General features: G+C 37.0%; 1 protein-coding gene across 7 annotated transcripts in view; it reads left to right on the top strand.

Annotated features, from left to right (window-relative positions):
* Window positions 1-16,065, top strand: part of macf1a (microtubule actin crosslinking factor 1a) — a 976,441-nt gene that overhangs the window by 435,174 nt on the left and 525,202 nt on the right. For all 7 annotated transcript variants that reach the window (XM_051936317.1, XM_051936316.1, XM_051936315.1 and 4 more), the window contains 7 exons: window positions 5,351-5,505; window positions 5,583-5,709; window positions 10,815-10,998; window positions 11,551-11,723; window positions 11,834-12,012; window positions 12,161-12,299; window positions 12,404-12,600. In XM_051936317.1, coding sequence (XP_051792277.1) covers window positions 5,351-5,505; window positions 5,583-5,709; window positions 10,815-10,998; window positions 11,551-11,723; window positions 11,834-12,012; window positions 12,161-12,299; window positions 12,404-12,600 — 1,154 coding nt within the window. The remainder of the gene's footprint in view (window positions 1-5,350; window positions 5,506-5,582; window positions 5,710-10,814; window positions 10,999-11,550; window positions 11,724-11,833; window positions 12,013-12,160; window positions 12,300-12,403; window positions 12,601-16,065) is intronic.

Here is a 16,065-nt window from a genome sequence, read left to right as displayed (position 1 = left end):
AGAAATAAATAATTCACACTTACAGTACTTAGTAATAGTCCTATACTATATATACAGAATAATTTTTTAACATTTTTTTTTTTTAGGAACGAGATAAAAAAATATCTCACAACATTATCACTTCCTTTGGTAAATAAAGGGGGTGGCATGAAGGGTTTATAGCATGAACAAATCAGAAGCTGAAACTACTTAAATTTTTTTTCCCCACTCATGTTCTCATGACCCAGTGGCACGACCGGCATGAGGGGGTGTCCTCATGTAAAACTTTGAGAGTTGCAAGAAAAGTGTAACAGTATTCACTTGTATGCTAAAAAACATTGCCAGCACTTTAAGTTGAAATTGAAAAAGCACTGCTCAGAAAAGTAATACCAAAAAATGTACTGTAAAACTGCAGTGTTATAACATATGCAGTAGTTAGAAATCAAGCCTAGCATTGAGACCTTCAGCAAATGTATTGTACATCACTTGCAGTTTGTAGTGTATGTTTTCTTTCATTTTTTCTTTATTTTTTTTTGAAGAAATTTCCCTAGTACAGACTTTTAAATCTTATTGCCCGTCATCCAATCAGTCCCCAGGCACTCCCAAAGAAGCTTTTGCATAAGTAAAAATGAGCATTTGCACACCTAATTTATTTCTTACCTTTTTTTGCACCGCTAGGACATGTCTGATTGGTCATTCATTCTGCAACCTCATCAGAATACTCTGAACATCAGTTATCCAATTATTAATGAGACTTTTAATGTATGTGGCTCAACACAGGTGGGATCTTTGATAAAAGTAGACTAACCTGGCTGGGATGTGCTATTTGTATCAGCATATACATGTGCAAATCGCATATCTTACTAATGAAGTAGAGAAGATAACTTAGAAATATATGATTTATTTGAAAGAAGATACCCTTGGGATTGTAAAAACACCATTATTACTTTTGAATGACTTGTGGATTTATTGCAGTGTACACAAGCAACTTTGAAATATAGTGGTATCCCACCAACAGGACATCTTGTACATACGTTCCTACAAAATCAGACTGATAAGCCTATACTCAACAAATTTCATTAGATTGGAGTTTTAAATGTTTCTAAAGCATACATGTATGCATACATTTCTTTCCTGGAAAATATAATTCTGTTTCAAAAAGTGCAGCAGTCCTACTATATAAAAGCGGTCGGGGTTGTCCTTCCGTCCCGTGAGTGCAAAGCATAGCGGTATTCCGCTCATCACAGACTTACTACTTGCGGCTTGCGGTACGAAGCAACGCGATGTGAGCAGAGTTCTGGTGCTTCCGTCGTTCCCTTGCTTTTGTGCACGATGCGCTGGAAAAATAGACAACATTATGTCTCTGGAAATAATGTTGATGGAGTACAAATGCCTCACCGCGTAGTAAATATCAGGGGAGATGGTGCTTGCTTATTCTCATCTATAGCTTATTTAGTGCATGAAACTCCGTCTTTAGCGGTACAGATTCAGGCTGACATTGTACGACATGTTTTAAGTTATTGGTCAAGGTTTCAGCCATTTACAATGATGCCGTCAGGAATCTTTTATACAAATGAGCTTCAGTATCTCACTGAAATGTCAAAGTCTCAAACTTATGGAACCATTTCTGAGCTAATGGCAGCGGGAGAGTTGTTCCCCTATGAGTTTCAAGTAAATTATTATGTCCTAGTTTGGACAGGCACTCGAGGGGATAAAAAAACTTAGGTTTTCAGGAGATGTTATGAATAGGCACTTTGATGTTCTCATTCCCTACACTTACATGCCTGATGTACACATGGAGCGCACACAAATTGAGGATAAAAGTCGGTCGCCTTAAAAGGCGGGTGAGCCTAGTTTATGGAAATAAATGTTGCAATTCTAAATAAAGAAAAAAGGATTTGAAGTTTTTTTTTTTTTTTTTGCAGAACTGGTCTGACATGAGTTCTCAAATCAATTAGACTATATATACAGTAGACCCCCACGAAGTCGCGGTTCAGAGTTCGCAGCCTCAATCATTCGCGGATTTGATCTAATAATTGTTAGCGGAAACCGCAAATATCCTCCGCAATTTTTATGGCTTTTTTGGTGGCAATACTGTTGTGTGGAGTGAACAGGAAGCAACTGTAGAGGAAAAATGCAGCTTAGGATGGTGAAAGTAGCCAATAGAATTTGAAACTGCAACTCCCAGCAGTCCCTGCAGTGGCTCTGATTGGTCTCCTGCTGAGGGCGCTGGGGTTGTTGGGGTCAAAGGATGTCAGAGTGGCTTTTAATAATGGGGCCGGTGACCAAAATCAAAAAAAAAAAGTTTTTGTAATTTGTGTTTCAAATTCCTGTCTGTCTGCTTTCTGTTGGGTTACCTGAACTTATTCGTTTTATCCTGGATTGTTTTGTGATTGGCGTCTGAATTGTCTGCCGTCTGCCTGTGTACATGAGGACTGTAAGTGGATTCATGGCCATCCTGTAATGAAAGGAGCGCTCCTGAACCTGTCCACCCATCTTCACTATTTCAGGAACTAGCGGTAGGACTATCTTTACATTCCCATTCAACATGCGGATCTCTGGACTATCTATTTTCATCATTACATTTCATCCGTTGCCGTTTTTCATGATTTACTGTGTGTGTTTTCTTTATGCTTTGTTGTATTTAATGTGTAATTGCCGTAAGGGGAACAGGGGTGGTATCGTTGTTTTCATTTGTTTTCATTACATTCTTTATTTGTGCTTGATTACTGGTTTGCTTTGTTTTTATCTCTGTTTGTGAGTGTGTGCGGGTCGAGCCAAGGCTGGGTGCGTCCCTGGAATCTCCACCATAAAAATAAATAAATCACCATCTTCTCGACAGTGTCAATATTAGCGGCACCAGACCGCTACAGCGTTATTCATTTCTCTTTGCTGCTGATTGACTGTGATGCATCTCCAGCTGAGTGTTTTTGTGTTTTCCGTTTTGTTCCTCTGAACCCTTAAACCGCCACAACCAGCTATAGTTATTTCCCAGTGCCATTTGCGAGCACGCAGGAGCTGATCAGTCAGTGCCGTACATTCGTTGAGCAGCCAGCTCATGACTACTGCCAGCCCCTTGTGAGCAGGGGGGGCTGAATGCACCCTTAGAAGACACGGACGCTCCTTAAAAAACACTGATAGACTACTTTCACATTGATCCCTTACTTGCTGGGCTTACTTAATAATAATAATAAATTACATTTATATAGCGCTTTTCTCAGTACTCAAAGCGCTATCCACACAGGGAGGAACCGGGAAGCGAACCCACAGTCTTCCACAGTCTCCTTACTGCAAAGCACTACCACTGCACCACCTGTTGCGGCTTCTCTGTTGCTTGATATGCTTCTTGCGCAACGCTACACATACTTAAAAGCCTGAAAAGCACCTGTCCGTTTTGGCTGATTGCTTTGTTTCTCTCTCCTCCAGACATCCTCTGCTCCTGTTGCAGGTCCCGTTCCCGTTGTGCTCTCCTATGATGTTTGCCTATTCTTTAATTGAGAACTAACTGCATACTGAGCTCGTTTTACTTCTGAAAGAGACATGTTTGTTTGAAGTGTTTGAATAAAGTTCCTGTCTCTACAATCTCCTGTGTTTCTGTGCAATTCTGTGATCCAAGCGTGACACCCTGCAGCCTCACTGTCCCTGGGATTGAGCTGCTGCACTAGACTAGCCTGCAAGCATCAGCGTTTACCTCTGTGTGCTTGCGTACAGCCAGTTCAAGCGCAGTTGGCTCAGTGATTTCATCCATGGTGTCAGTTACACCTTGTACAAATCATTCCAGTAGTTTTTTAAATAGTTTTTATAGTTCATTAGCAGTGTGTAAAATGATCAGTGTTGCAATAATTGTGATGCTCTTTGCATGAAAAAAAATGTGTTCCATTAAAATTGCACTTTTTCTTTGTGATTTGTGACGTTTAGTTAAAGTGCAGCAAAAAAGTATTTGGCGTCCAGAGATTTATTAACCCCCAATTATGTGGCAGTTTAAGGCTTCTAGCCCCAAGATGCTGTCAAAACGCCCTGCACCTTCTAAGGCTTCTGGCAATGAAAACATGCTTGCATGAATTACAGTACATATAGTGGTAACATTGGTATTTTACATTCTAGCACTGCAGGAGACATAGCATTACAGTACTGTACAGTATGCAGGTTTACCTTTACATTCTTTTTTTTAGGTAATGTATTAAGCTGAGTTTGAAATTAAGTTAAAGTGTTTTGGGGGAATATTTAGGGTTTAAACTATAAAAATAGGTATTTTTTTAACCACATCCAAAATTTGCGGTTTTTCACAATTCGCGGGGTGCTCTAGGAATGTAACCCCCATGAAATTTAGGGGTGTACTGTAGATCACTTTATTAAATTCTTACAAAGATGGTTGAACAATGAAGATAGTCATTTGAGGTTTTGAAATAATGTTTTTTTTCTTTATTGTAGCTGTAGTGTGCTTAGTTTTTTAACTTTGGCAAGTGCCCAAATCACCACAGTTAACTGTTTGTTAACGTTATTTATTTAGTTACTTATTTTATTACACCTTATTTACTACACTGTGCCTTTCATTTGTGTCTAGCTAATGATTGTCTTGAGCACTTCACAGCAATGTGGTGAGCTTGTTGAGGATATAACATTTTGCTATATACCAAAACCAAGAAACAGACAAACCTTTAAAATGGAACTTTATGGTGAAATTTCACACATATGAAAATTTTGGAATCTTTACAGACAAGTGTAAGTAAGAGTGTTGATAGAGTGTCTTAACTTGAATTCCTTTTTAACGAGATCTGCTCATTGGCTGTGTTTCTGTAACACAGTATTTTAATTAAATTAGGATTCTCTTCTCCATAAAATATAATATTTCCAATTTGTTTCTGTGCTGATTAAGTGCACAAATTCCAGTTTGTAAGATTGATTGCTTTTCCATAAAGGCAAGTTTTGCTTTTACAGCTTTTTACTATGCTTCCAGAATAGAACAAATATTGCAGTGGAGTAACACACTATGTAACTAACACATACCATCATGTGTCTCAAAACACTGACTCAGTAGGTTAACTGAAGCTTAATGTTTGTTCTGAAGTTCTAAGAAATCCACTGTGAACTACCCTTTTATTGCATTTACTGTTTATGTTAGGTTTTATGAAATTAATTTGATGGCTTTGTTTGTGTTTGTTGGAGTTGTTTGATGCACACTCAGATTTTTTAAAGCAGTTGTTATTGTATTAGTCAGGGATACACATAAGGAAACTTCACTTATGGAGCTCTTCTTTTAAATGGTGCAGGATTCTTTTTCTGTTTTCTAGTCAAACTTATTCATTTCTCAATTCTAGAAAAGTAATTCATAATGTTCCTGCAGATGACAAAGCTCCCTCTCTTTGCACAGATAACAATCAACATGAGTGATGAGTGTGTTCTTGTAGATAATTCTCAGCGTACTAAATGGAAGGTTATCAGTCCAACAGGAAATGAGGCAATGGTACCCTCAGTGTGCTTCAGCATCCCACCACCAAACCAAGATGCTCTTGACAAGGCCAACAGGTAATTAACTTCTAAGTTCTTAAAGCGTAGTATGGCAAGCTCTTGGAAGATATGAAGATATTTTTTGTGTTTCTCAGAATTGAACAACTTTATCAGAATGCAATGACTGTGTGGCATCAGTTTCATGTCAACATGAAAAGCATAATTTCCTGGAACTACCTCGTAACAGATATCAAGAATATTATGGCATGGAACCTAGACACCGTAAGTTGGAATGAACAATAGTTACCTGATTTTATTTTCTCTATTGTTAACTGGATATTTTCTTATATGTTTGAACTTGGAATTTCAAGTCCTTTCACAAACAGTTGTAGGCTTTCATTTGTAGGGAAGTTTGTTATTGCACTGGAACTCTATGCTTAGGTAAATATCTTAAGCCAGGGACAGGACATTTTTTTGAAGCAGACTGAATTGCCAATAAAGACTCGTGTGGCTCTGAACCCAGTAAATCCAGATCATGTGTTAAAAAAGCTATTAAGAGCAATGCTCAAACTAGGGTTTGGTGATTTTTTTTTTTCCATTTAAATTCCATCCAACCATCCATTATCCAACCCGCTATATTCTAGCTACAGGGTCACGGGGGTCTGCTGGAGACAATCCGAACCAACACAGGGCGCAAAGCAGCAAACAAATCCCGGGCAGGGCTTCATTTAAATTGCCCACCTTAAATCCCTTCGCACCTCTCCGTCAGCGGCTTTTGTCCTATATATGTGCCAATAAAGACAAGCAGCAAGCAGCCAACTATTCCATACCCCTACCACCACAGAACGTGCACAAAGTTCTCCTAGCTCATGCCTTGATTATCTGGGAGTGAAGTGCTGGAGTTTTAGAGTGGAAATAATAGATCATTATTTGGAACACATGCATTTCATATGTGTTCCGTTCAGTGATATTTCAGTTCTGATATTAATTGTAGTTTTAGTTTTTATTTTATAAAATTAATTTTTATTTTTATTTCGTTCTAGTTTTCAGTGGAGTCAACCATTTTTATTTAGTTCTGTGTTTAAAATTTTAGTTTTTATTTTATTTAGTTCTGGCTTTTTTACATAATATTAGTATAATTTTAGTTAGTTTTTTTTTTTGTTGCAAGACCACAAATGCTGGCCTACACATATTTCAATGCCAGTTATGTTTCAGTCAACAAAATACACTCACAGTTCATAATGCCATTAAACACAGCTTGACTATCAGTGATCAAAAAATTAAGTGGCCTAATGAGTAGTCGGCAAGATCAAATGTTTCAACCCAAGAAACCAGTCTTTGCAAGCACGTTGCTGTTAAGTTTTAAACAAGCACACATTTCGAGAGATTTTTTCATGTTACAACGACGTCCATTGCGCAGATAGCCACACAGTAAAAATATTCGCTTGACGAGCGTCTGTAATGCAGGTGCACAGACGAGGTTCTCAGCCACTGACACCAGCAGACTGTATGTTGACGATTTCTGCTGCCAGTACTGAAGCACTGACGTGTGGTGATGTTCATGGATGGTGAGGCAGTGACTCCTTCAGAGTCAGATTTACAAATATGTGAACCCAAAAGTGTAGCTTATTCAATTGGCAGCATGCACATTGACTACTGGTTATGTCTCATATCTTATCAGCATTCTTTACACACATATAGGTAAGGTACATATTTGGCGAAGAAAGAACATAACATTTATAGCGACGACAGAGAGCGGAGAGAGCACATTTGCTCCTCATAATCCATGTGTTCTAAATTTGTCGTTGCAATTTCATAATTCAAACTCATTCAATACAAGTGAAAGTATAGAGTGGTGTACAAAAAAATGGATTTCAATTTTGATCTTAATTGAAATATTTAGTTGTTTTTAAAAGCATTTAATTCTGATGCTTTAATCAATTTTAAAACAGACTGTTCAACAAAAGGAGGAGGAGGTTAGGAGCACGCGCTGATAACAGCGCATTGCCACACTCACCACATGACAAACCAACTCAGGATCCAGATTAGGACCCGAGTGCAGCCATACAGTGGGTGGATAACAAGAAAAACAGAAGAATATTTTATTTAAGGTCAAAATTTAGTTTTTAAATATTGGATTTCTTTTTCTTAGTCTGATCCCATTATTTATAAAATTGAAAACTGCTTATGGTTTTACCTTTATTTGTAAATGAAGTCCATGCACCTATTCTTCTCCATGAAAATCTCTGTCACTTTTTTGTAAAAGTCCTCCTTATTTTCCTTTAGTTTTAAAAGTCTTAATCTTCCATTTTGGCAGTCAGTCGAAATAAAAAATAAACTGACTTCTGCAGTGCACTTTACTTTCTGATATCGCTAACTTATTGGCATCGAGAGTCTCTGCGTAGAACAGTAGCAACAAACACCTGTTGGGATTCAGTGCGGCACAGTTTTGTCTATCTCAACTTGTGCCTTTTCACTGCGGTTTTATGTCCTATCAGCAAGACTAAATATGTCACACACATTCATTAAAGATATTAGCCAGACTGTGGAAAGTCAGGTGTATAATAAAAGCGCATGCAAACATTGTTTTGCCGACATACAGAAAGACAGCAACAGGCACACGCCAATTGCATGCATCAACCCAACATTGAGGAATAGCGCTGTCTGAGACGTGGCTCGGCTCATCTTGTCACTGCTGTATCAGGAAATGCTCAAATTCAGCGATTTTCACTATAAAAATTATCATATTTATTAGAATCATACAGCCCAGTGGACAAATTTATTTTATGTTTTACTTTTCATGATGACAGGTGTGACCGCACGTCCCTGTATGAAGTACAGTCATGGTACCAGAGAAGTGCCAGACTTCCACTAAGCACTGATCCAGCTGGCCCTGCAGTGAAACTCCTAGACTCTTCTTCTCACACGCTACATTTGCTTTTATTATCATCTGCGCTGTAATTAAAGTTTTTCCACACGTTACTTTTTTGCTTTCTACCCACAAACACTTGCAAAACTCGCCATCATCACCCACACATTTTACTCAATTTTTGTTCTCATTTTAATTTGTTCACATATCACTAATTTTTATTTTTATTTAGTTTTAGTTTCTATGTTTGCCTTAATTTCAGTTCTCGTTCTTGTAAAACGAAAAACAATATTTTTAGTTCTAGTTCTCGTTTTCATTATGAAAATATCACTGGTTCCGTTTCTACAATAATATGTGTAAACACATTGTTAAAACAGAAACGTTTTTCATATTTTAGTAATAAATGACAAAATGTAGGCATAAACTATAAAATGTGTGAAGCCTGAAGTCCAAAGATCAAATAAACACTTTCACAAAAGGTTCAACAATGATACAACAGCTTTGCAATCAAGAGTCCCCGGTTCAATCCTGACTGCCTCGTATATTTACCGTGTTGAGTAGTGAGCTGCTCTTATTGTTAATATTATACAATAAACACATACATTTGGTTTGCGTTTGAAACAGCTGATGTACATTTATAACACTTGTAAAAGTTAACATATTTTTTTTCACTTTTATTCTCTCAGTCACGATCATACATACTACCGCTCCCACCTGTGTGCATTGCAACAGGAACACATGTCGTAAACGTAGAAAGGATGGTCCTTGGGTGTGTGGGAACTGTTAACATTTGAATCTGATGATTGTATATAGCGTGGAACTGACCTCTCTGTACTATTCTTTCCTCTGCATGTCCTGGAGTACAAAAGAAACAGTTATGTGAATCCAAAAGTGGACACTGGCAAGATCGAAAAAAAAAAAACCATGTAGTCATGGTTCGTATCTCACTGTCACTTGAGTTTTTTTAATTCTGTTTTACTGAGTGTTCTTGCTCACGCTGAATTAGTATGCTCCTTATGGTCCACAATGTCAAAGATGCACTGACAAAAAACAGAGACATTGTGGACCATAAGGAGCATACTAATTCAGCGTGAGCAAGAACACTCAGTAAAACAGAATTAAAAAAACTCAAGTGACAGTGAGATACGAAGAAGACAGATTCACCAGCGTTTGTGTGTCAGCTTTTGTCCATCCAGATCAGAGAACGTCCAGTTCCATTGTCTCAAAACACCACTCACATTACAGTTATTCCCAGTTTGAGATAAAAAGTAACCACGTCAGATCTGGGGCGGGGGGTAGGTGTTGTATCGTGATCGTGACTGAGATAAAAGTTAAAAAAAAAAAAAAAAAAAAAATGCTAACTTTTACAAGTACTATAAATTTACACTGGCTGTTACAAACACAAATAAAATTATGTTTTTATTGCATAATATTAACAATAAGAGCAAACTCAAAACGGAAAATTTGCAGGGAAGCCAGATTCGAACTCACGACCTCCAGATTATAAATCTGTAGATCTTACCGCTACACCACGGAAGCTGTCGTATTGTACTTGCACCTTTTGTGAAAATGTTTATTTGATATTTGGCCATCAGCCTTCACACATTATATAGTTCATGTCTACATTTTGTTGTTTATTACTAAAACATGAAAACGTTTGTTTTAACGATGTGTTTACATAGATTGTTGTAGACACAAAACACAAATTATCTCCCTTTACAATTCTGGGTAGCTCACTCCCAGATAATCAATCAAGGCAGGAACTGGGAGAACTTCTTGTCTGTTCTGAGGCGGTGGGGGGGATGGTATAGCAGGCTGCTTGGGCTTATCGACATATTTAGAAGACAAATGAGGCTGATGGAGAGGTGCGAAGGGATTTAGGGTGGGCCGGATTTACGAGTTTTTTCGTTGGTTCTGGTAATTCTAGTGTTAAGTAAAACCAAAACATACATAAGGAGAATGTATAAACTCCACATTGATAGCAAATGCGGTTGGGACACAAATGAGGAACACTTGACCTGAGAAGCAGAAGCACTACAATTCAGCCAAAAAAATGTAAAATATTTTTAGTTAATAAATTTAATTTATTTTACTTGAGTGTCATAAAATACACACTTCCCCAGGCTTAATCTAATCTGCTTCTGTATTTTATCACCATTTCGTGAGAGTCCTGTAGCTAGAAGTGATGAGGAGTAAAGCGTGAATCCAAGATGCAACCAGACAGGTAAAAAGCTGAAAATTTAAAGCGACCGCCTTTACAAAATAAAATCATACCTGATGCAGCTTAGGATTTACTTTTTCACAGGATGTCAAGACAATTTCACGGCCTACTCACACATACCCATGTTGACATTAACTCAGTTTATAATTGCTTGTTAACCTAACACCCATACTGTATCATTGAGGTGTGGGTATATTTTAAGTTGAAATGTTATTGTTTTTGTTCGTTTTTTATTGACCTGCTTTTAAATGTATTTTTTTACAACAAACAATTACTTCATATGCCTTCTCTTTTAAGGTAAAGTCACAAACCCCTTCTGAACGTCAGCAAGCACTGGATAAGATGGCTTCTCACTTATCTGACTTCTTAGATGACAGCAGAGAGAGCAATATTTTTACAGTCTCTGACCAACGGCAACTGGAGAATGATGTGGATAAATGTCTAGTGCACAGCAAAAAATTAGAGGAATCCATGGAAACTGGTAATTTGAGTAAAAAAGTGGATCTCCAGATTACCACATTTCCAAATTACATAAATCAGGAACTATTGAATTATATGTTGAGGTGCCCTCTAAAGATGTAAAAGAGGCATCATTAAAATACCTACATTAAGAATAAAATATTTGTGGTTGTGTTTAGCATAAAAAATTGCTATATAATCCATGCACATCATGTCACCAATTAGAAGCTATCTACTGTCTGTTTTTCATGTATCATTTGTTTAAACCCAGACAAAGTGTTTCTTTAGTTGTAACCTTAGATCTTCTAGGAGTGGAGACTGAGATTTACTGACGTGCTAACATCATCCTTGCAAACAAAAGAGAAGTGGCTGAGAGTATTTATGTTATCTGTGGAATGAGAGTTAAATAAAAATACATTTTGCTCCTAACAAACTAGACTTGATGTTTTTTAGAAGAATTAAGTAAATATGACTGGTGAGCTTTGTTAGGCTGAATAGTCTGTTTTCATTTCAATTTTTCTAATGCTTTAAGTTTGCCTATAGAAGCTCATCGTGTATTATTTGTCTTTTTCAGAAGAGAAAGATGAAGAAATATTGCACAGTTATTTGAGTGAATTGCAAAATATTCAAATGAAAATTGAACAGACTGATCAGAGACTGTGTAAGGGCGTAAGAGTTTTCCCAGCTGATATCACCAGGGGAAAGGACGTTACACATGAAAGTTCAATACTCATTGCTGAGCAAGAGGTAAAATATGATAATTTTTAGTCATAATTAGATAACTGAAAATGTAGGTATCTAATGTGGAAATGGAATTAATGAGAGATTGATAAACTTCTCTTTCTTATTGTTTCAAGAGAATCCATCAGGAAGTAGATATTCTGAAGTCTGACATTAACTTCATTTCTCAGAAGTGCTCAAGTTTTTTTGAAAATTCTCCAAGTTCTGCTGGAATTCCATCCTTACGTTCAGAACTCAGTCTTACTGTGACAAAGATAGACAGGCTTTATTCCTTATCCTTGATCTACTTGAACAAGTAGGTTGAGACAGAAATGTTGCAGTTGTTTCAGTGCTTTTGGCTTCTGTACTTATTTTTTAAATTGATTTTAATATTTTGCTTTCACAGTCTTAAATTAATATACATGAAACTTTTTCTATTCGTTCAATATTTTTTATGGTTTCAGGCTGAAAACATTAGATGTGTTGATACATAGCTGCCATGCTGCTGAAAGCTTGGTGAAAAAGTATGAGGATAAATTAAATGATGAGGAAACAGTGCAAGCGGATTTGTCAGCCATAAAAAATCAAAGAGATCAGCTTCAGGTCAGTGTACCTGATAAATGAAGAGTATGTGGTATGATATATCTCCCAATCAGGAGTTTAATTTATAGCATGCTGTTAGGTAATTTTTTTTCATTTTTTTGCAGTTGTGGATATTAGAAACATGTGACAAACAGTCCATCTTTTCTGCCTTGGAGGGTGTTCTTTTAAAGTCAAAATATGATGAAGAGCAGCCGCTATCACATCTCAACCAGGAGAAAAATCTTGATCTAGAGCGTTACCGGGAACAAGCAATTCAGCTGAAAGAGAGATGGAATAGTGTGAATTTACAAATAAGAAACAGGTCAGTTCTATGCAAGTTTTCTGTGTACTGATTCACTGAAATTATGGGATTAGTTTTTCGTTACTCAGAATTAAGCAGTTTGTTCAGAAATTTCCTATGTTTTTAAAAATAAATATTGCTTACAGATGTTTTGCCTGTTTATATTGCCGTCTTAACTACATCATAGGCACTTGGGCAAAGTAGTGCACCAGGGCCGCATTTTGATAGCAAAACAGAAACATACATAAGCTTCAGAAACATTGTGGGCCTCTATACTCCTGGAGCCCCCAGCCAGTAGCCATACATTAAGATGGCCTTGTGACTGGCTGTACTGCTGCCATGTCATAAGTGATTTGAAGGAAGACAGATTACCATATTATACTTGTATGTGGCTGTTTCCATGATTAACGTTAAAGCTCTTGTGAATGCATTGCAATTCAGTGAAAATGAGAATGCACCCCTTGTTATTTTAACTTGTGCCAGAATGCTGTTTGTAGACTTCAGTTCATCTTTTAACACCATTGTCTCTGAATTGTTGTTGAATAAAATTCTGCAGATTGAACTGAATCCTTCCATCTGTAAATGGATTTACAGTTTTCTGACAAACTGGAAGCAATACGTTTCTGTGGGCTTCTACCTCTCAGACTGTCAGCCCCTCAAGGCAGTGTACTTCCCCCCACTTTATTCCTTGTGCACCAATGACTGTAGGTCCACTAACCCTTCAGTAAAAATCATTTAAGTTCACTGAAGACACTACCATTATTGGACTAATTACTAATGGTAACAAAACAATGTACAGAAAGGAGGTGTCTTGTCTTGTGTCTTGATATGTTACCAATAACCTGGACCTCAATACCACTACAGCAGTGGATATGGTCAGTGAAGTTTGCAAACAGCAGTTACAACCTCTCCCACTAGAAATTAATGATTCTGCAGTCAGTATGGTGGAATCTTTACATTTTTTGGGCACAACTATCACAAACATTCTCAGTTGGGACATTAACACCACTTCCATCACTAAGAAGGCTCGGCAGCAGTTGTACTTAAGCCAACTAAAGAAATGAAATATTTTCCAGCCAATCCTAGTTCAGTTTTATAAAGGCATATTTGAAAGTGTAATCACATTCTTAATTGTTGTCTGGTTTTGTTCAGCAACGGCACAGTCCAAAAATAAACTACAGGAGGTCAGCTGAGAATATAATTGGCTGTGCTCTCCCATCTGTTGCAAACCTGTATACTTCTAGTGTCACTAACCATGTCAAAAGGATCACTACTACATAGCTAATCACTTGAAACTCCCCTCTGGTACTCTTCAGGTCAGTTAAAGCTAATGTTAAGATACAACTAAATAGGTTCTTTCCCCTTGCCATAGCTCTCTCAAACCAGTAATTCAGCCCATCTTCTTTGCATATTCATGTGTTCTGTCGTATTCTATATGAAGGTGTGTGTATGTATGGTATATATACATGTATGTCTCTGCATGAAAAGTTTTTTTTTTTTTTTTTTTTTCTTGTGTAGTGCTGAGCGTTATGACCAAAATTCTATATCACGAAATTTTTCAAAATTATACCGGTTTCACAGTATTCAGTGGTATTTTTTTCCCATGCATGAGTGGATGTTAACCACATTTTCCAGTGCAGTTTCTGGCTAAGAATAACCTATTCCACTGGCATGAGAATTGTACATGGTACAATAAAACATTTTAATGTGCACACAAGTATTAATACAGGTTTGCATGGCCCCATAAAGTGATAGTTTTCAAGGGGGTGGCACTAATGAAGAGAAGGAATCACATTGCATGACAGTTGCAGTCAAAATATAGAACATTTTTATTGAACAAATTTTGCAAACAACTTAAACTATAATTTTGACAACTAGGGGGCTTCGCTCACCAACCTCCGTGTTTGGTTTTCCGGATACACACTTTTAAGATTTTTTTTTCTTTGAATTGTTGCTATTTCATTAGTTTCACTTTTATTTCAGAACTTATGTAAAAACAATATTTATAATCTTGCGAGTCCCAATATGCTGAATTTTTTTAATGAGGTCAGGACAGGTTTCTCTGTTTGGAATTTCAACACAGACAAAACGATCTACATCATCAGCAGTTATTTTTTTTTTTACAAAGTAAAAAAGTAAGTAGAGTTCTGCATTGGACTCCTGTCTGTAAAGTTGTGCTATTTTCTTCTCACAGTTCCAAAGGTACATGGGGCTACCAAGGTGATACCCCAGCTTTTGTCTAGGTTTTTGTACAAGGGCTAGACAGAACGTTTTTGACTCCTGGGGTAAATTTAGCTTTTTAAATAAGCAGACAGATAAATATATATACACACTAACAAAGTAACCAATAAATGCATGTGCGGTAAACTCCGTTTTTGAAATTCTCAAGATTCTGTATTTGTCACATGCATAGTTATACAGGACAACACGCAGTGAAATGCATCCTGATCCGCTTATCAAAAACTGTGCAAAGTTAGAAGAATATCAGTTAGATTAACAAAAAGTCATAGATTGAAAGATAACAGTATAGTAGAACATAATAAGTAAAATTATGTGAATAAAGTAGAATTAAGTGTTAAGGTGCGATAGTGTAGTAATTATTGTGCAAAACCAAAGTTAGACTGGTGCATAGTTAAATGAGGCAGTTTGTTTGTTTGCGCTACTGTTATCTTTACTTTCTTTTTTTATATTTTCTAATTTTTCTACTTTCATATCCTTTAACTTTCTCCATATGTGTATAGCGCCGTTTTTTTTTTGTTTTGTTTTTTTTGAGCCTTTCTAATTTCACTGGTTTCATAGTCTCTAACCTGCTCTGCATGTGTTTAGCATCAACGTTTGTAAACGTCTTTATGAAGTTCTAGTTTGTCATTTTACTCATTGTCTTTTAATTCTGAGTCATATAGTACAATACATAGAACAGAATAAATCCTCAATACAATATAAAAATAAAAATTCTAGAAGTACGGAGAAGATTTTCACATTAGATGATATCACATAATATGATTTGGATTTGTTTTAAGTCCTGGAGACCTCATTCATCAAGCTGCCTCCCTCATTTTGCCATTCCACATCTGAAATAGCGCTAATCCGATGAAAGGACCCCTCATTCCCACGTCCCCATTCATCAGGGATGACTTTACCTTAGGCAGGCATTCTACAATTTAAAAAGATTATTTTCTTGTGAATTGTTACATATGCATTATTTCCACTTTTACTTTAAAAACTTTTGTAAAAACAATACTTGTCCTTTATTTTCGGCCACATGCCTGGTTACATTTCTTTCTTTCCAGACGTATAATACTGCTCGTGTTGTCAAGGGTGCTGCGGCTGAACACACGCTAAGGATATGTCTTTGGATCATTTGCTGTCTTTTTGCTGCTTGCTAGCTGCCTCTTCTGCCTGTCGCATGTCGTTGTTTGAAGAGCTCCGAGCACATGATGCTTGCCTGCCAAAAGCAACCCAACAACTGCTAGCTTAGAGGTCTGT

Source organism: Erpetoichthys calabaricus, chromosome 14 (assembly GCF_900747795.2).
Source record: "Erpetoichthys calabaricus chromosome 14, fErpCal1.3, whole genome shotgun sequence".
Lineage (NCBI taxonomy): Eukaryota > Metazoa > Chordata > Cladistia > Polypteriformes > Polypteridae > Erpetoichthys > Erpetoichthys calabaricus.
This window is presented reverse-complemented; position numbering and strand designations above follow the sequence as displayed.